Source organism: Triplophysa dalaica, chromosome 23 (assembly GCF_015846415.1).
Source record: "Triplophysa dalaica isolate WHDGS20190420 chromosome 23, ASM1584641v1, whole genome shotgun sequence".
In the NCBI taxonomy this organism is placed as follows: domain Eukaryota; kingdom Metazoa; phylum Chordata; class Actinopteri; order Cypriniformes; family Nemacheilidae; genus Triplophysa; species Triplophysa dalaica.
The window spans coordinates 18349493-18369920 of NC_079564.1; the positions used below are offsets into that span (position 1 = coordinate 18349493).

The following is a 20428-nucleotide window of genomic DNA, read 5'->3' on the forward strand; positions in this document are numbered from 1 at the left end:
GGTGATTTCTGCTTGTGTGTAGAACAGAAGTTCACATCACAGAGCCGTCCACACTTCAACAACACAAACCTGTCAACATTTTCTCTTTTTTTCAAAATCACTTCCTCTGGACATCACATCACATGACATCTCAATCATCCATGTCTTCAACATGTTGTGAATAATTGATAGACTCAAAGAGAAAGGTTTAAGCTGGTATACCCCTAATTATTTGCTTATCTGAATTTCTCATCAGTACTTGTTTTACAGTATGTGATGAACAGCTTGTTCTTATTTCATAAGATATACACAAAGGAACATCCAAGTCTATACACAAAGAAACAACCAAGTCTATACACAAAGGAACATCCAAGTCTATACACAAAGGAACATCCAAGTCTATTGTAACACAGGTTAGAATCCTGCTATAGATATAGAAAGAAAATAATATAATTTTCAAATAATTATAATTCTAACATATTGTAAAAAGGAGTAAATAGAATGTTGCTTAAAGTCATTGCAGTTTAATATAATAAATAATAAAATGACTAAATGCTGAAATGATATATTCAGTTTAAACTGCGACTGCGAGTGACGTCATAGAAACGAGACACGGGAGCAGTAAGACGCGAACGAATTTTGCTGATCGCGAGCGAGAGAAAAAATCCAAGATCAATCCAAGGCAGATATCTAAATAATCCTTTCTAATATCTGTATAATATGATATATATATTATGCTGTAGACCTATTAATTGATTATATTGGGTTGTTTTTAGAACGAGATTGCGATATTACCACTGACGATTTCTGATTCGAACCCCTGTAAATCCATGCGGGTATCAAACATATAATACCCCCGGATTTGGTGAGTTTTTGAGTAATATTGTTCAATTTACTGAAAACTGGATGTTATATTTGTTTATTGAAGGTTTTGAAATGTTTCTGAAGTGTTTAAAGTGTGAAATAGTTCAGGTGAAAGGTGATAAAATATTCCATTTAAGCACTTAAATGTTATATTGTACAAATTGACATATTCTGGTATGTTATATATGTGATGACTAGTGGAAAAAGAGTATTTAAATACTATTTTCATGTGTATGTATATATATATATATATATATATATATATATATATATATATATATATATATATATATATATATATATATATATATATATATATATATATATATATATATATATAGTTGATTGATGAATGTAAAGAGTATACATTGCGTTGTTCTAAAAGAAATGGTGTGCAAATGTGTATGATGCTTAAGACGCTGTTTGTGTGAACAGGTCAGGTTTTTTTTGTGCGATTGGATGAACCCTTTGACATCGAGATGGCGAGCCTACCCACCCGAACCACAGTGATTTGAGAGAAACGCAAACGGAAGATTCCGGTTTCAACTAAACAGGTGGAATCCGTTTTTTTTCATTGTACATTCTGATCGGAAGGATCAGATTCTTTTCCCGACGTGGATCCTTTTGCACTATTGACTGTCGCAATACAACCTTCATCAAAGACTCTTTGCACACACTTACATATTTTACACTTTGATTGACAAAAAGAATATTTCTATTGAGGAGTAATCAACTGTTATACTGTTGAGAAATTTAATTGTTTCAATTTGTTTTGATTTGTCTATTGTGATTTAATGTAATTTACTTCCTCACATTTTGTTTTAATTTTGGTTAATCATTTTATGAGTGGGAACTAAAAGAGTGAGGAGGAACTAAACCCCAAAATAACAAAAGCTCTTATTAAACTAAAAGTTAGCGGAACTAAATATCTATAACTAAAATTAGAAACTAAACGACTAAAATATAACTTAAAGACTAGAAGTAAATAGTGAACAGAGCTCAAAAGATATCTAAAAGAACAGCAAGGGATTTAAAAGGACAATTGTTTCATTTGATTTATTTTTATTTCATTGTTGTTGTGGTTTTCACATTTGCTTTTATTATCATTGTTTTGCACCAATCAAAATACATTCATATAATTAGGCATATCCTGTGTCTTGAGTGTTTTGATTCTTACCCTCAAGTAACCGAACCTAGACACTGGTCCAATATCAGGTCCTTAGAGCGACCTGTCACTGTAACATAGTTAACCAGACTATAGAGTTATTACAGAAGTGGCGAGCCAGCCAGGAGTGGTATAGTTGTAAATTTTAAAAGGCAAAAAAAAAAAGGAAAAATCAAACAGAGTGGTGCAAATAGAGTCAAAATGGAAGTAATTGAGCTTGAAAACGTTGTAATTGAAAACGCAGTAATAATTAGTGGACTGACCAACACAGAAATTGACGAAGATCTAACTGACTTCCTCAACAAATATGGTACTACCCATAGACACCTCACCATAGACGATCCCAAATCGCCTGATCATGGAGAAGTCATTGTAGAGTACAGCAGTTGCTCTGCATTAGTGGATCTCAAACCCCTGTTGCCTTACACTTTCAAGAGCCCACATGATGTTGACTACCATGTAAAGCTTCTATCAAGTATCTACACGTCAGCAGTAACAGAGAGTGCTACAACTCACTATTTTGCCGAACTCAAGAGAATAGCCAAGCTCAGTGGCAGAACTTTCGACGATCTCTTGAAAGAGCAACTTCTTGCAAACGCAACTGATGTCGCTGACAATCCGGTTGATGCCAATGATCTTGAGTCATCTCAAATGGCTGATAATCCTTCCTCTGACATTCCGTTTCCAACCAAGCGAACTGAGCATCCAGATGGGAAATGGAACTCTGGTGCAGACAAAAGAGTTAGTATGGGAAGTTTCTCACCCACACTTGAGACAAAAGATGTGAACCCACCTGAAGTTCAGAAAATGATCATTGAACACATTGTGAAAAGTGATGGGGTTGCGAACTCTAGTGCGTCATTCAGGCTAAGTGTGTTCTCAGGCAAAGTTCCTCGCCCTAGTGGCGAAGCTGATTATGACACTTGGCGGAACAGTGTGGAGTTAATTCTCCAAGATCCTTCATTGTCTGACTTGCATCGTTCCAGGAAAATCTTAGACAGCCTTCTGCCACCAGCGTCAGAGATTGTCAAGCAGTTAGGTGGAAAAGCCTTACCTGCTGTTTACCTTGATGTCCTAGATTCCGCTTTCGACACCGTGGAGGACGGTGATGATCTCTTTGCCAAGTTTCTGAACACACTGCAAAACGCTGGAGAAAAACCTTCTTTGTACTTGCAACGATTGTACACTAACCTTCTCAAAGTGATCAAAAGAGGCGGTATTCTTGCTGATGAGGCCGACCGACAGCTTCTAAAACAATTCTGTCGAGGCTGTTGGGATGACATGCTAATAGCTAATCTTCGGCTTGAGCATAAGAGCAAAACACCCTCTTTTCCTGAGTTACTTCTACAGTTACGCAGTGAGGAGAACAAATACTTCACCAAAGAAAGTCGCATGAAGCAGCACTTAGGAGTACAAAGACAATGAGCCAGTTCCCATGTCGTCACTGCTAACCCTCTTGATCAGAACCACAATGAAGTGTCAGAGCATACAGAAGTGGCCGAATTGAAGACACAAATCGCTAAACTTCAGGGCCAGCTTGCTAAGCAAAAGAGCAAGACAACAAGACAAAGTGAGTTGCCGTCAAGCGACGCTGTTCTTGAGCTAAAGCAACAAGTCACAGAGCTCCAGAGTCAAATGACAAAGCTCAGAACACAAAAGAATCCAGAGTCCAAGAGCAATTCGAGTAGATCGAAGCAAACAAACACACAAGTTCGCAAAGACCCTCCTACAGCTGACCATAGGCAACCTCACAGGCCTAAGCCAGGCTATTGCTTTCGATGTGGTGAGGATGGACATGTTGTTCCGATTTGTGAAAATGATCCAAACCCATCCCTTGTAGCTGATAAGAGAAAGCAGTGGAAAGAACGCCAAGTCCTATGGGATAGTGAGTATGGTTCAAATACCTCAAAATTTTTAAACGCCGCCCAGCCCTGGTAGTGAGACGTACGAGGGCTGTCACTTGTCAGAATAGTCTCAAGAGACCAGTGAACATGAGCAACTTGAAGTCCCATGGAAAAAAACGTCCAGTTGGTCTACCCAAAGGATTGATTGGTACGAAATGCACCGCTCAAGTGAACATTGAAGGGAGACCTTGTTCTTGTCTACTTGACACAGGGTCTCAAGTGACCACCATTTCCCATTCGTTTTACAAGCAACATTTGCCTGGACTGAGCATAACATCTCTTGACAATCTGCTGGAAATAGAAGCAGCTAATGGTCAAGCAGTACCTTATCTGGGGTTTGTTGAAGGAAAATTGCATTCCCCAGAGACTTTCTTGGATCCGACGTTGAAGTGTCTACTCTTGCCCTGGTTATTCCAGAAACGGGTGGCACTGCGCAACCAAAGGTGCTTATAGGTACGAACACCTTGGATCTTGCATATGACCAGCACCTTGAAACAAATGATTCAGTCTGTCAAGCCGTTCCATTTGGTTACAAAGCTATGATCCAGACCATCGAACACAGACGCCAGCAGAAAGTAAACAGCAGCATAGGAATCGTTAGGCTTCCTGATGTTACCCCTACTGTTGTTCCTGCAGGTCAAAATGTTGTTCTTGAAGGAGTGGTCAGTGTAAAGGGACAAGTAGCTGAAAGATGGGCTGTGATGGAACCTCCTTTGTATTCACCTTTTCCAGGAGGATTGTTAGTTGCCAGTTGTTTACTCAACTTACCTCAGCATCCATCGCGTAAAGTCCCAGTGGTGTTGAAGAACGAGACAGAGCATGATATCATCATCCCTGGAAAAAGTGTGATTGCAGACATTCATGCACTGCAGAAAGTGATGTCACACAACGTTGTGCAGTCTGATTGTTCAGTATCAAATGTCCGAGCAGAACCCAACAAAGAACTTTGCTTTGACTTTGGTGATTCCAGTTTGCCAGGAGAATGGAAGAAGAGAATCACTCAGAAACTGCGCGCCATGCCCGAAGTCTTTGCATTGCACGACATGGATGTTGGACAAACGAACAAAGTGAAACACACCATCAAGTTACACGACGAAACCCCCTTCAAGCATAAAGCAAGACCGATCCATCCCAACGATCTTGAAGCTGTCCGCAGACATCTAGAGGAATTGCTTGATGCTGGTATTATCCTTCCCCTATCGTCGTAGTGAGGAAGAAGAACGGCGATATAAGACTTTGCATCGACTACCGCAAGCTGAATACGCAGACCATCAAGGATGCATATGCCTTACCCAACTTGGAGGAAACTTTTTCAGCACTTCGAGGTTCAAAGTGGTTCTCAGTGCTTGATCTCAAATCTGGGTATTATCAGATCGAACTAGAAGAGAAAGACAAACCCAAGACCGCTTTCGTATGCCCATTAGGTTTTTGGGAGTTTAATAGGATGCCCCAAGGTATCACGAACGCTCCCAGCACATTCCAAAGGCTGATGGAGAAATGCATGGGCGACATCAACCTCTCAGAAGTCCTAGTGTTCTTGGACGATTTGATTGTCTTCTCAGATACCCTAGAAGAGCATGAAAGACGTCTTCTTCATGTCTTAGGACGTTTGAAAGATTATGGATTAAAGCTTTCATTGGAGAAGTGCAAGTTTTTCCAGACGTCAGTCAAGTATCTCGGTCACATCGTCTCAGAAAACGGTGTGGAGACGGATCCCCAGAAAATAGAAGCCATCAAGACCTGGCCAAGTCCGAAAAACTTGAAAGAGTTGCGTTCTTTCTTGGGTTTTTCCGGTTATTACCGGCGATTTATCAAGGACTATGCAAAAGTAGTGAAGCCGTTGAATGGACTTACTGGAGGATACCCTCCGCTTCAGAAAAGTTGCAGGACAAAAAGTAATGAAAAGACTTACCTTGATCCCAAAGTACCTTTTGGAGAACGCTGGACTACTGACTGTCAGCAAGCATTTGAAACACTCATCTCAAAACTTACCGAAGCACCAGTGTTAGGATTCGCAGATCCTGGGTTACCGTATGTGCTACATACAGACGCGAGCACCACTGGACTAGGTGCAGCACTCTACCAAGAGCAAGAGGGAGTGCTACGAGTAATTGCGTACGCCAGTAGAGGATTGTCAAGAAGTGAAGCCCGGTATCCTGCTCACAAACTGGAATTCCTAGCCTTGAAGTGGGCAGTTACTGAAAAGTTCTGCGATTACCTCTATGGAAGCAATTTCAAGGTGATTACAGACAGCAACCCCCTCACTTATGTCTTAACTTCAGCCAAGTTAGATGCAACAAGCTATAGGTGGTTAGCTGCTTTGTCTACCTTTTCCTTTACTCTCCAGTATCGACCTGGAAAGAACAATCTCGATGCGGATGCACTTTCGAGAAGACCGCATGGTGATCTGGTGAATGATCCTACATCTCAAAAGGAACAAGATCTCATACGCCAGTTTACTTTGTACCATTCACCTGAAACGGTCAATTCCATCTCCATTTCCATGGATGCAATCCAAGCTGTCTGTGAAAAACATTCCTTATGTCAAGCAGGTGACAGTAATTGTATCACTCTTGTTGAGTCACTTTCCATGAGTCCCGACGCAATTCCTGAAGATTATGAGCAAATGGAAGGATTGTCCATTGTTCCCTGCATGTCAGAACAGGAATTGAAAGAAAAACAGAGAAATGATCCAGCCATGCAGGAAATAATTCTTCAATTAGAGTCAGGATGTACTGTCTTACCTGTACTAAGACGTGAGCTTCCAGAACTTCCTTTCCTGTTAAGAGAATGGAAAAGACTTGAGTTAAAGGATGGTATTCTCTATCGCAAAAGAGCCGTTGGAGACTTTACAACTTACCAGCTTGTTTTACCACCTGACTTAAGAGCCATGATCATGGAGAGTCTGCACGATAATATGGGTCACATGGGAATAGAACGGACACTTGATCTCATCCGGTCCCGATTCTATTGGCCCAGAATGGCCATGGATGTTGAAAATAAAGTCAAGACCTGTAATCGCTGTGTGTGCAGAAAGACATTGCCAGAAAGAGCCGCTCCTCTAGTTAACATCCAAGTAACCCGGCCACTAGAGTTAGTGTGCATGGACTTTTTGTCGTTGGAACCTGACCGTAGCAACACCAAAGACATCTTGGTAATAACAGACTTCTTCACCAAGTATGCAGTCGCAATTCCATCCCCAAACCAAAAAGCCTGAACAGTAGCTAAAACTCTATGGGAACAGTTCATAGTGCATTATGGGATGCCTGAAAAACTCCACAGTGATCAAGGACCTGATTTTGAATCCAAAACGATCAAAGAACTCTGTGAAATTGCTGGTATCAGAAAAGTCAGAACTACACCGTATCATCCTAGAGGGAACCCGGTCGAGCGTTTCAATCGCACGCTGCTAGGAATGCTCGGTACCTTGAAGACTTAGGAGAAAGCTCGATGGAAAGACTTTGTGAAACCACTTGTACATGCCTACAATTGTACAAAACATGAAACGACAGGATTCACACCATATGAACTAATGTTCGGAAGACAACCAAGATTGCCAGTTGATTTGATTTTCAACACTACAGTGGGTCAAAACAATCCTAAATTCCACTCACAGTATGTGCAATCACTGAAAACTCATCTTCAAGAGAGCTACAAATTAGCTCAGAAGAATGCTGCCAAATCTGCAGAGAGAAACAAAGTCCGTTTCGACCGTAGAGTAACCGAGTCATCTCTCGAGGAAGGTGACCGTGTCCTGGTCAGAAATGTGAGAATACGCGGAAAACACAAATTAGCTGACAGATGGGATCCTGTGGTACACATTGTAGTGAGTCGTGCTGGTGAATTACCTGTCTATACAGTGAAACCCGAGAGACAAGAAGGTCCCTTACGAACTCTACACAGGGATTTGTTGTTACCTTGTGGATTCTTATCTCCGTTGATGGAAGATGAAACTAATGCAACAAAGCCTCAGAAAACACCATTGACCAGACAAAATAGGGATGAGGAAACTGATGAATGTCAGGGAAACTATCAAAGTTCTGATGAAGATGACTACGTACCGCAATTCTCTGGAGTCCCAGCCATTACGACACAAAGGTTCATCAGAGAGTACAATGTGGTCAGGAACCCTAAAGATGTTTCTTCTAACTCTGATTCTGAAATTCAAACATCTGTCCAAAGTCATGGTTCAGAGACTGCGAATGCAAGAAATGTACCCAAAGGAAACGATTCATCTGAAGTAGAACTCTTACCTGATATTCAGTACTTACCCGAAACTCAGTCTTCATCCTGTGGAACAGGACCTGTAAAAGAGAACCTGAAAGAAAGAAACCACTTACCTCAAGTAGAACAGCAAACACTGGACGTACCTTATGGAAATAAGAGGGATAATGACATACCAGCTGTCCAAGTTGAGGAAAGTGTACCTGATGTTCCATTGAGGAGAAGCAGAGCTGAATCTGCTGAACTTACTGAACCTGTGGAAGAAACGGATCATATCACAAGTGAGGATGAAATTCAGTTAAGAAGGTCCAAAAGAGTGAAGCAGAAGTCAAGAAGACTGACTTACCCGGAAATTGGGAACCCAATGATATCCATTATCCAATCCCTGCTTCAAGGACTGAACACTGCTTTTGTGGAATCCCTTGCAGAACAGCCCAAATCAGTAAGACCCCCAAGCCCTAAAGCCTTAAGTTTTAGCTATCCAAAGGGACTTGCATAGATTTAAGAGGGGAGGGTGTAACACAGGTTAGAATCCTGCTATATGAGAAACAGAAAGAAAATAATATAATTTTCAAATAATTATAATTCTAACATATTGTAAAAAGGATTAAATAGAATGTTGCTTAAAGTCATTGCAGTTTAATATAATAAATAATAAAATGACTAAATGCTGAAATGATATATTCAGTTTAAACTGCGACTGCGCGTGACGTCATAGAAACGAGACGCGGGAGCAGTAAGACGCGAACGCATTTTGCTGATCGCGAGCGAGAGAAAAAATCCAAGATCAATCCAAGGCAGATATCTAAATAATCCTTTCTAATATCTGTATAATATGATATATATATTATGCTGTAGACCTATTATTTGATTATATTGGGTTGTTTTTAGAACGAGATTGCGATATTACCACTGACAATTTCTGATTCGAACCCCTGTAAATCCATGCGGGTATCAAACATATAATACCCCCGGATTTGGTGAGTTTTTGAGTAATATTGTTCAATTTACTGAAAACTGGATGTTATATTTGTTTATTGAAGGTTTTGAAATGTTTCTGAAGTGTTTAAAGTGTGAAATAGTTCAGAAGAAGTGTGAAAGGTGATAAAATATTCCATTTAAGCACTTAAATGTTATATTGTACAAATTGACATATTCTGGTATGTTATATATGTGATGACGAGTTGAAAAAGAGTATTTAAATACTATTTTCATGTGTATATATATATATAGATGGTTGATTGATGAATGTAAAGAGTATACATTGCGTTGTTCTAAAAGAAATGGTGTGCAAATGTGTATGATGCTTAAGACGCTGTTTGTGTGAACAGGTCAGGTTTTTTTGTGCGATTGGATGAACCCTTTGACATCGAGATGGCGAGCCTACCCACCCGAACCACAGTGATTTGAGAGGAACGCAAACGGAAGATTCCGGTAGTGCTTTCAACTAAACAGGTGGAATCCGTTTTTTTTCATTGTACATTCTGATCGGAAGGATCAGATTCTTTTCCCGACGTGGATCCTTTTGCACTATTGACTGTCGCAATACAACCTTCATCAAAGACTCTTTGCACACACTTACATATTTTACACTTTGATTGACAAAAATAATATTTCTATTGAGGAGTAATCGACTGTTATACTGTTGAGAAATTTAATTGTTTCAATTTGTTTCGATTTGTCTATTGTGATTTAATGTAATTTACTTCCTCACATTTTGTTTTAATTTTGGTTAATCATTTTATGAGTGGGAACTAAAAGAGTGAGGAGGAACTAAACCCCAAAATAACAAAAGCTCTTATTAAACTAAAAGTTAGCGGAACTAAATATCTATAACTAAAATTAGAAACTAAACGACTAAAATATAACTTAAAGCCTAGAAGTAAATAGTGAACAGAGCTCAAAAGATATCTAAAAGAACAGCAAGGGATTTAAAAGGACAATTGTTTCATTTGATTTATTTTTATTTCATTGTTGTTGTGGTTTTCACATTTGCTTTTATTATCATTGTTTTGCACCAATCAAAATACATTCATATAATTAGGCATATCCTGTGTCTTGAGTGTTTTGATTCTTACCCTCCTGTAACCGAACCTAGACACTGGTCCAATATCAGGTCCTTAGAGCGACCTGTCACTGTAACATAGTTAACCACACTATAGAGTTGTTACACTATACACAAAGGAACATCCAAGGAAGTTGATGTAAATACAGTATGTTGGAACATGAAGCAACAAGACCTGACAATAGTAAATGGGAGAGTGGTGAATATATGTGATGTGGCTGATTGAGTGCAGGTGTGACTGTAATCAGAGATAATTAGTCAGTGCACAGAGTTCTGGGTAATGGAGTCCAGAACTAAAAGATGCAGTGAATAAAAGTCCAAAGAGTGAAAACACAGGGAAAACAAGCAGGGGAACACAAAGGGGCAGACAGGACCGTTACACATATTAAACGATGAGCTGACATAAATGAAATTCACTTTTTATACTCAAGTACTTTTAAAAGGTTAAAGTCTTCATAACTTTCTCTTGTAATAGAATTGACCAGTTCCAGACTGAACCCTGTAGGTCAGATATATCAGGAGTTTAGGAGCCATGTTTCTGTAAGTACCAGGACACACAGGATGGGCTACAGACTGGAGGTGAACTGAATCCACAGTTCAGAGTAACAGATTCATCTCGTGCAGCAGTTTTCACTGAAGGACTTTGACTCACTGTGATCTGGGATTTAAACCCTGAAAAAAATCAGATTCAAACGTAAAATGTAGTAAAATAATAGTAGTGTCCAGATGAAGATGATGATGAAGGTCATTGTTCATGTTTTGCATGTTTGTGTTGAGTTGTGAAGTGTTAAACTCACAGCTCTATAAACACTCTCAGAGCTCTGAAGCATCTGCTCACTATGCAAACACACAATGATAATGTTTTTACTAAATATAGCAGATATGACGTAAAGATCAGTAAAATGTGAATAAAAGTGTAAAGATCACACTAAAATATAATACTTTACACTAACTTAATTCAATTATGGGCAGTGGTTCACATAACAGAAATATCTTATCTCTACTCAAATATACATACAAGAAACTCTTTTAAAATACAAACATAAGAGAATTAAACGAGTAGTTCACTTTCAAAATAAATTTTCATGATACTTTACCCTCCCACATGTCATCCAATATGTTTTTGTTTCTATAGTCGAAAACAAATGAAGGTAATTGATGAAAACATTTCAGGATTATTCTCCGTATAGTGGACTTCAATGAACTCCAAATGGTTAAATGTCAAAATGACAGTTTCAGTGCAGCTTCAAATGGCTTTAAACCATACCAGACGATGAAGAAGGGTCTTGTCTACCGAAACGATCGGTCATTTACAAAATACAAATGCTCACCTTGCTCTGTTCTGCGATACGCGTCCATGACTTCACAAAATACGTAATTACGTTGAAAAGGTCACGCTTGATGTTGGGGGAAGAACCTAGTCAGTGTTTACAAGTTGAACATGCAAGTTTTCAACGTAACTACGTATTACGTGAAATCATGAATGGTGGAAGCACATGCAGGTGATAAATATGAGGGGCCGTTTAGGCCATAATTATTGAAATGACTCTTACAAACACTAGTGAAATAAAAACATCGATCGAACTTAGTGAAATTCATTCACACGTATTACTGAAATACCTCTTACAAACACTAGTGAAATAAAAACATCGATCGAACTTAGTGAAATTCATTCACACGTATTACTGAAATACCTCTTACAAACACTAGTGAAATAAAAACATCGATCGAACTTAGTGAAATTCATTCACACGTATTACTGAAATGACTCTTACAAACACTAGTGAAATAAAAACATCGATCGAACTTAGTGAAATTCATTCACACGTATTACTGAAATACCTCTTACAAACACTAGTGAAATAAAAACATCGATCGAACTTAGTGAAATTCATTCACACGTATTACTGAAATACCTCTTACAAACACTAGTGAAATAAAAACATCGATCGAACTTAGTGAAATTCATTCACACGTATTACTGAAATACCTCTTACAAACACTAGTGAAATAAAAACATCGATCGAACTTAGTGAAATTCATTCACACGTATTACTGAAATACCTCTTACAAACACTAGTGAAATAAAAACATCGATCGAACTTAGTGAAATTCATTCACACATATTACTGAAATACCTCTTACAAACACTAGTGAAAACATACATACGTATTACTGTAATCTTTTACAAACACCCTCCTGTAACCGAATACAACAGCGCCTTTAATTGGTAATAGAATTTTACAGATTGTGGTCCCCGAAGGGAGAAGTTGGAACTTTGGGCACGCATCCAGGCCTGGGTCTCAAGATAACGTGAGAGTTTGCCAGGGCCGAATTTAAGGCAATCCGGGGACACAGAGAATGCTTGGAGGTCCCCTACCCTCTTGACGGAAGCGAGCGCAAACAGGAGGTCCGTCTTACTCAGGTGAGGAAGATCGGAACCTCCGAGGGGCTCTCAAGAGGGTATGGAGCGGAGATGAGGCGGATTCCGCCCTCTCGCGCCCGTTAGGAACCTGGTGACCAGGTCGTGTTGCCCTAGAAACTTTCCATCAACTGATTCGTGATGAGTGGCAATAGCGACTACATACACTTCCAGTCTGGAGGGGAGATGTTAGTCTCCAGTTTCGTGAGAAGGGGAACACAATCCTGGTCAAGCACCTGAGTGGGTCTTTCTCGTTGAGAAAGACACCAGGACGAGAAGAGGCACCGTCTAGAGGCGTGTAACCGCCTAGTAGATGGGGCCCTAGCCTGGGTGATGGTCTCAGCCATATAGGGGGAGTAGCCATCTCAGGATCTTCTCATCCCGTCTAGAGACCAGACATGGGAGTTCCACAGGTCTGACCTGGGATGACAGAACGTGTCCTTCCCCTGAGAGAGCAGGTCCTCTCTCAGGGGAATGGTTCATGGGGAGTCGCTGTCGAGAGCATCAACTCTGAAGCCAAGTGTGATTAAACCAGTGCGGTGTGACCAATAACACTTGGTGCTCCTCTTCCCTGACCTTGCACAGTGTCTGTGCAAGGAGGCTCCTGGGAGTCAGCTGAGCGCCAGGGCATCTGTGCCGAGAGGGGCCTCGGTCAGGGAGTACCAAAGCAGACAATGGGTGGTGTCGCGGGAGGCAAAGAGGTCTATCTGTGCCTGTCCGAACAGCACCCAAATGAGCTGGACCCGGGATGGAGTCGCCACTCTCCGCAAGGCGTATACTGACGAGAGAGTGCGACGGCTGTCTGGTTCAGTTTGCCTGGGATGTGTGTGGCCCGCAGGGAGCGGATCACCTGCTAACTCCACAGGAGGAGGCGTCGGGCAAGTTGTGTTAGCTGCCGTGAGCGTACGCCACCCTGGCGATGTACGTTACGGCTGTCATGCTGTCCCGGAGGACCAACACGTGCTGGCCCTGCACTAGAGGCCGGAGCCTTCTCAGCGCAAGCCGCACAGCCCACAACTCTAGGCAATTGCATGCCAGCGCAGATGGGGGCCCGTCCAGCGCCCCGCTACTGCGTGCCCGTTGCACACTACACCCCACCCCTGCAGCGAGGCGTCCGTCGTCACCACAACGTGCCTCGTAATCTGCCCCAGGGGGTGGTTCGTCGGCTGGCAGAGCTAACCATCTGTCGCGGGGGAAGGTTGGCTCCGGCTTTTTACCTGCTGCTGTCGTATGTGTACGACCTCACACCTCGCCAGGGTGTGAGGTCAGTTCGCCGAGCAAAGTCCAGTGTAGTGTGCGATTGGCTGCAAGTACACCCGGGGAGAACGGAAAAACTCTTCGAGTAAGTGGGCGCCAGGAACTGGAGCCGATGTTGAAGGGGTCCTGGGTTGCACGGAAGCAGTCGTCACGCGGGATCTCGGAGGCCTCTAGGCGACCGTGTCGCGGCGTGAAAAAAATATGGCTAATTGCCACTGTCTGCTTCACCGTCAAAAACTGCTGAGCGCAGTCCTCGACGGTGTTACCAACAACCCACCCTGCGAGATGGGTGCATCAAGAAAGCGGACTTCCTTGGTGTCACTCTTCTACACAAGGTATAGCCGGGGGTGTCTCTCCTGGACCACTACCGTGGACATCGTCCGACCCAGGGCCCGTGCCGCCGCCTTGGTCGCCCGTAGAGTGCTGTCAGCGGCGGCACGGGGGTCCTGCATTATACCCGAGTCGGCCTTACCCCCCTGGAGCTCTCTCAACGCCTTGGCCTGGCGGACCTGCAGGATGAGAGGAGGAGGCATCCTTGCCCGCGGCATCGCAAGCCTTCGACACCAGTGATGCCGAAGTCTTACGCGCTTTGGGCGGTAGGCGTGGCCGATTCCCCCCAGGTGGTAGCCGTCCGCGGCACAGGTGCACCGCGGGCGGACACCGCGGGCGGACACATCGTTTCCGAGTGTGTGCGAGAGAATCCGGACGGTATGCCACCGCCGGTTGGGGAACAATCAGAAGAGCGAATTGGGGTGCGATCGGCCCGTGAGCACTTGGCTTGCGGGTTTACATTCGCAGAGTTCCCCATATCACTAACGCTGCTAACGTGGGTGGGCATCGGTGCCGTAGCCACAGATGTCACAGCCCAGGTAGCAGACGAAATGGTGGCTGGTTCCCGTAGGAAGACAGCCACCCGTGACCGCAACTTCTAAATGACAATCTGCCCGCAGTGGACACCCAGACGCCTAACGCAGCGATCGTGTCCATCCCCCTCCTCGATGAGGGTGCCGCACCCAAGAGAACAGCGGGACATGCCGCGCTGGAGAATGCTCAGTCAGTCCTGAAAAGGACTTTTTTAGAAAAAATCTCTAACACCTCCGGAACCGCCGAGACACCCAGGGGAAGGTCGCTGCAGGTAGGGACGATCCGCTGCAACACGTTGTAGATCCGGCAATGTAGAAGACGAATTCATTGACTTCGTTTTGTTCGTAGTCATGAGAGAAGGCTCTGAAGAACAAAAGGTAAATGAATGCTGCACGCCGGCTTCCTTTTATACCGGATATCCGGGGGCGGAGACCGGCATGCAAATTTCATTCGCCAAATTTCATTGGCCTTTTCTATAGTAGTCAGAGTTGATTGGTTCTCAAGGGCGAACCCCATCAGTCGTTCTCGACACAACGTCGAGAGACCGACAGAAAGGAAACTTTGTTTGATCCACTGCCACTGAATCTAGATGGAGTTCCAGACTGAAGCCTGTTGGTCAGATATATCAGGAGTTTAGGAGCTTCTCCAGGTTTCTGTAAGTACCAGGACACACAGTGTGGGCTACAGCCTGGAGTTGAACTGAATCTACAGTTCAGAGTAACAGATTCATCTGGTGCAGCAGTTTTCACTGAAGGACTTTGAGTTACTGTGATCTATGATTTACACCCTGAAAAGTAAATCAGATTTAAATGTGAAATCAGATTCAGATGTGATGTACAATGAATAAAAACAAATATTTTCAGCCATGTTTTGTAAATGCATGTTTAAAATTGTACCTTGTATAGAGAATAAAAGTGGCCAGATGAAGCTGATGATGAAGGTCATTGTTGATGTTTTGTGTGTTTGTGTTGAGTTGTGAAGTGTTAAACTCACAGCTCTATAAACACTCTCAGAGCTCTGACGCATCCGCTCATTATGCAAACACACAATGACAATGTTCTTACTAAATATAGCAGATATGACTTATAGAAGCAGTAAAATGTGAATGAAAGTGTAAAGATCATACACCTTTACCATTATATACACAATAGACCCATTTGTGTTAAAGTTTTGATATTTTTAATTAATTCTCTCATCACATTCAAATTGTTTTGTCCTTTGTGAACAGGACACAGATATCAGATCTACAAAAAAAAAAAATCGCATTTTATAAAGTCGAGTGATTTTGTATTGTGTCTCCTGTTAAATGTTGATTGGTTTTAAATTCAATTATGTTTGTTTGCTGTTCTGCTCTCTCAGTATTTACTCACATCTGACATGATCACAAGACAAACATAAACTGGATTACAACAAACATTGAATTTTTGACATTTTGTTATTTTTCTACAATGTCTCTTAATGTAAATAACCAGTTAAATAAATAAGACTGTAATGTGTATGAATTTCTGCTGTGTTTGTTATATGATTGAGAGTTAGTGAAGCGCTCAGAGGTTTTTGTACAGCTGCTCTATTAGTTTCTATCACTGTGGTGTGTTCCTCCTTTGTAATGGACTAGAACCGTATTTAGCACAGTTGACATTCTAATCTTCAATGATATTTTTTTAACAGACTTTTATTATGACTGTTTTTGGCCAATCTTTGATAGCCATAAACTTTTAAATTTGGTCATATTGTGTGTTTTCTTCAATTAATGCAAACGTCATGCTGTGCCATTTGAACTACAGGAATCGTATATTCAAGTGTTGAATTACTAATTTACATGTAATGTTACATGCTGACAGGGAAATATATTTTTTCTTTTTAAGTCGGGAAGTTTCTAAATCTTTTGTATGCTACTTTCTAAATATGTTTGTGGTATGTTTGTATAACATTTTTATATATTCAAAAATGTCAGATTGAACAGGAAAAAAATTTTTATTAAACATTTCTGTTTATTTTTCATTGGGCAATTTTTGCCCTGTCGTGTCTATATCAAGTGTAACTCGTCCTACAGTTACGGTCCTGCCGGCGTCCAGTGAAGAGATTTCCAGTAAGCAGACAGCAACACTGATGTGTGTGGTCAGCAAGGGCTTCCCTTCAGACTGGAGCTTGAGCTGGAAGGTGGATGGGAACATCAGGTCTCAGGAGAACAGCGCTGGACTCCTGCAGAAGGACGGTCTGTACAGCTGGAGCAGCAGTCTGACTCTCTCTGAACACGACTGGATCAAGAGCGTCTCAGTGAGCTGTGAGGCCACACGAGGAGACCAGACAGTCACTGGACAAGTGAAGAGAGATCAGTGTTCTCAATAGATCCTCTGTCTTCTGCTCTCTTCTTCTCATTCATGTCTCACAACAGTGGCTTTCTATTCACATGTCTTTCGTTCATTCACTGATGAGTTTCTTTTGTTAAACTTCAATAAAAGAGAAATAAAACTTTATTTTGTTGGTTTCTTTAACCTCGTTTAATTTTGAAAATGTGTTGTGTGATTTGTTGCTTCACGGTTTCAATTCTATAAAAATAAACGCCAGTCAATGAAGCATGAACACATCTGCAGATAAACTGACACGAGACCAAACCAGCAGTAACCTCTTATATGCAGTATGATAGTCTGTAATGAATCAAAATAATAAAAAAAATTAAATATGAAAATAAAATCAGTATGAGAGAACTAAATCAAATGTGTAGAGTATATTGTGAGTGTGTTATGTAGTTGTTGTGTGTTATTGTGTTGATTGTGTTAGAGGAACATCAAACATCTTCTCTGTTGTGAGAGGAACAGAATCTCTCATCCTGATAATGCAAATCTGAGTTTCAGTTTCACTGTTTCTCACTTTATTCTCTCTTCTGAGACGCTTCAGTTTGACTGACAGATGAGACGTGAGCTTCCTTCATATTCATCACTTCACAATCACTCTCATCTCATCACTCACATTCATTTATTGAAATAATAAATGTCTTCTATCAGCTAAAGATTATTTAGAGTTAAAAGCAGCTTAAATACATTTAATCCTTTAATAACTCTTCTGTTTTATATACAAGACAAACAGTGACCAGTGGCTGCAGTCTTCATAAAATATAAAATAAAATCATTCATGTGAGTCAGTGGATGTTCTTTAAGTCTTTGGAAGTCCTGATACAGCAGTGTGAGACACATTGATCATTCCTCACTTAAAATCTGATAAACCTCTGAAATCTCTCTTGTGCATAGACACAAGTTTAGTATGAATGAGTTTACAGTTTTGCACTTTGCTTGAAGACTATAGACATATGCTTAGACCAAAGTAACAAAACTTGAAACTTTTGTTTCTGTACCATGAACACAGTGTACCCATACCTTAAAAAAAGCGCACTTTGGTTGCAATACTGCAACACACTTGCTCCTGCACACTACACACTATTTCATACATAAGTCACTTCGTTCATAAATGAAATCTCATGGGTATCATTGGGAAAAACATCTATTCAAAATACAAAACATATTGGGTGATTGAAAACACTTAGACACACACCTTAAAATACTTAGTTACAAAACTGAACACCAATCAGCCAGCCACAAATAGGCCTCAGTTGAGCCACTTGAACTTTGCAAGCATGGAGGCAGGGAGAGCAAGATTTACTCACATTTCTCAGTGCACTTCATGACGCAGTTGTACAGGACAGATCAGAGCAGTCCAGGTTTGTTGTTGTCTGGGATATTGTTAGTTTTCACCGCGCTGCTCTGGTCCGGTACTGGTTAACCAACCTTGATCAATTCGAAATTGTTTACTTGCCCCCTTACTCGCCATTTCTAAACCCTATCGAAAAAAATATTTTCGCTTGGAGATGGCGTGTGTATGATCGAGAAAACATTGGGGTAAGGTCAACCCCCGTGCCTAGCAGGAGAAAATATCGCTTGTGATGTTGATGAGAACCTGTGAGCAGACCCAAACAGACAGCAGGATCCATAATCCCACATGCACAAGTGGCCTGTTTTGCTGTATTAACATTAGTGTAATTTTATTTTTGCGTTACTACATTTTCTGTACTGTACTGTAAAGTAAAGTACTGTGATGTACAGTGTAGTGTCTGGATCAAGCCATTCAACCTCTCACTCCCTTTTGTCTAGGTATTAAGATAACATCTTCAAAGACCATAGCAGACCTAGCTCCATGGGGTCTGGTTTTAGGGTTTAAACTCTCAAAGATAGTGTGATAACCATTTGGTTTCCCTGTAGGATGTTTACGACTCATAGACTTCAAAGCGTAAGTAATTAAGTCTGTGTATCATCTCTAACTTACCATCTGAGGCTAACCAGAGAAATTTCTATGACAAATAGGAACTTATGTGATTTAAACTATCCTTTTTGTAAATCTATCTAAATGTCTAGGTTGTGTGTTGTCGCTCGTGCTATTTTATATACTCTGTATTTGTTAGATATGCAAGTTTTGATTCAGGGTTCATTTGACGTATTCATACGTTCACAGTTCAATGCCTTGCATGTTTCATATGTAACTACACATCTTTGAATTCCCTATATGATGAGCTATGTTATAAAAAACATAGCACACATCATACTATGCCCATAACTAAGTTTAGGTATTAAACGCAAACTGACCAAACTGTCAGAGCTATGCAAATGAGGTGCCATGAGAAACAAAGGATCTTTCTTAGGCCCCCTTTTCACTTTCATGGCATTGGCCCGCAGACCATCTGGGGGCAGGGCAGGTATGCATTTAAAACACCATCACCGAACCATGTTTCAGTGGACTTTTTGGAATCAACAAAGGAAAAGAAAGAGGACGAGAAGACACTCCAAGGGACTCCCCTCTGGGGAGTCCGTTTAGGCCATGGAACTTTGGACTCAGAACCCAAACTCAGCGTTTCAACAGGACTGCATTCTGAAACCATTCAAGATTTCCATCAACGCGCATACAGATATTGGTCCAGCAACAATATTGCAAGTATCCGTTTCTAAATATAGATTAGCTGCGTTAAGATCGTGCCTCTTTGTTAAAGATGATTTTAATGGTTTTCAGACATGTTTTACCTGCCTCGCGGCCATGCCCTCTCACTTTCTCTCTCTCTCTCTCTGCGCATCCTAGCGCATTTGTGTTTAATGTATTTGTTTGTCTTCATTTTGTTTACCATGTAGAGTAGAGTTTAATAAAAACCCATAAAGGCATTTGTGATGGGTTCTCTTTGTTCACGCTCACAAACTTGGTCACTTAAACTGTGTTTCGATCTATGCTACCTCTGCTCTTAAATTTTGTTTGGTAAAGTCACGTTACTTATGGTCATGAGATAACGTTAGTGTATAAATCATTGATGCATTTGCTGGACGAATACATATAGGATTTGTATCACTATACTGCTAATCAGAATTGTAAAATATGTATGTGTAATGACGATTATTATACATATTTGCCTTTGAGCTAAACTAATTCCTTGACTGAATTTGACGTTTTAACAACTCATTTCATATATGTTTGATCTTGATAGATCTGGTGGAGAATCTTATTTGATGAGTAAACTCATCCGTAATTTAACAAGCAGCTAAAAACGCTACATAAATTGGTGGAGAGAATGCGGGCGCAGTTTTAAACCTTGTTTTGTGAGCAGAACTCAGTGATTATTCATGTGTGTTTTTATGTGTGTTTATTGAAAC

The 20428-nt window shown here is 41.0% G+C and overlaps 1 long non-coding RNA gene and 1 gene segment (V, D, J or C); both read left to right on the forward strand.

The window, feature by feature from the left end:
* The first annotated feature begins 8878 nt into the window (after positions 1 to 8878).
* Positions 8879 to 10185, forward strand: LOC130413011 (uncharacterized). Its single transcript, XR_008905432.1, has 2 exons — positions 8879 to 9116; positions 9468 to 10185. It is a non-coding gene; the product is annotated as an uncharacterized LOC130413011 (long non-coding RNA).
* Positions 10186 to 14590: 4405 nt separating this feature from the next.
* LOC130413127 (Ig lambda chain C region-like) lies at positions 14591 to 17221 on the forward strand. The segment is given in 2 exon segments: positions 14591 to 14645; positions 16708 to 17221. Coding segments are annotated over 2 exon segments (441 nt in total).
* Positions 17222 to 20428: the final 3207 nt, after the last annotated feature.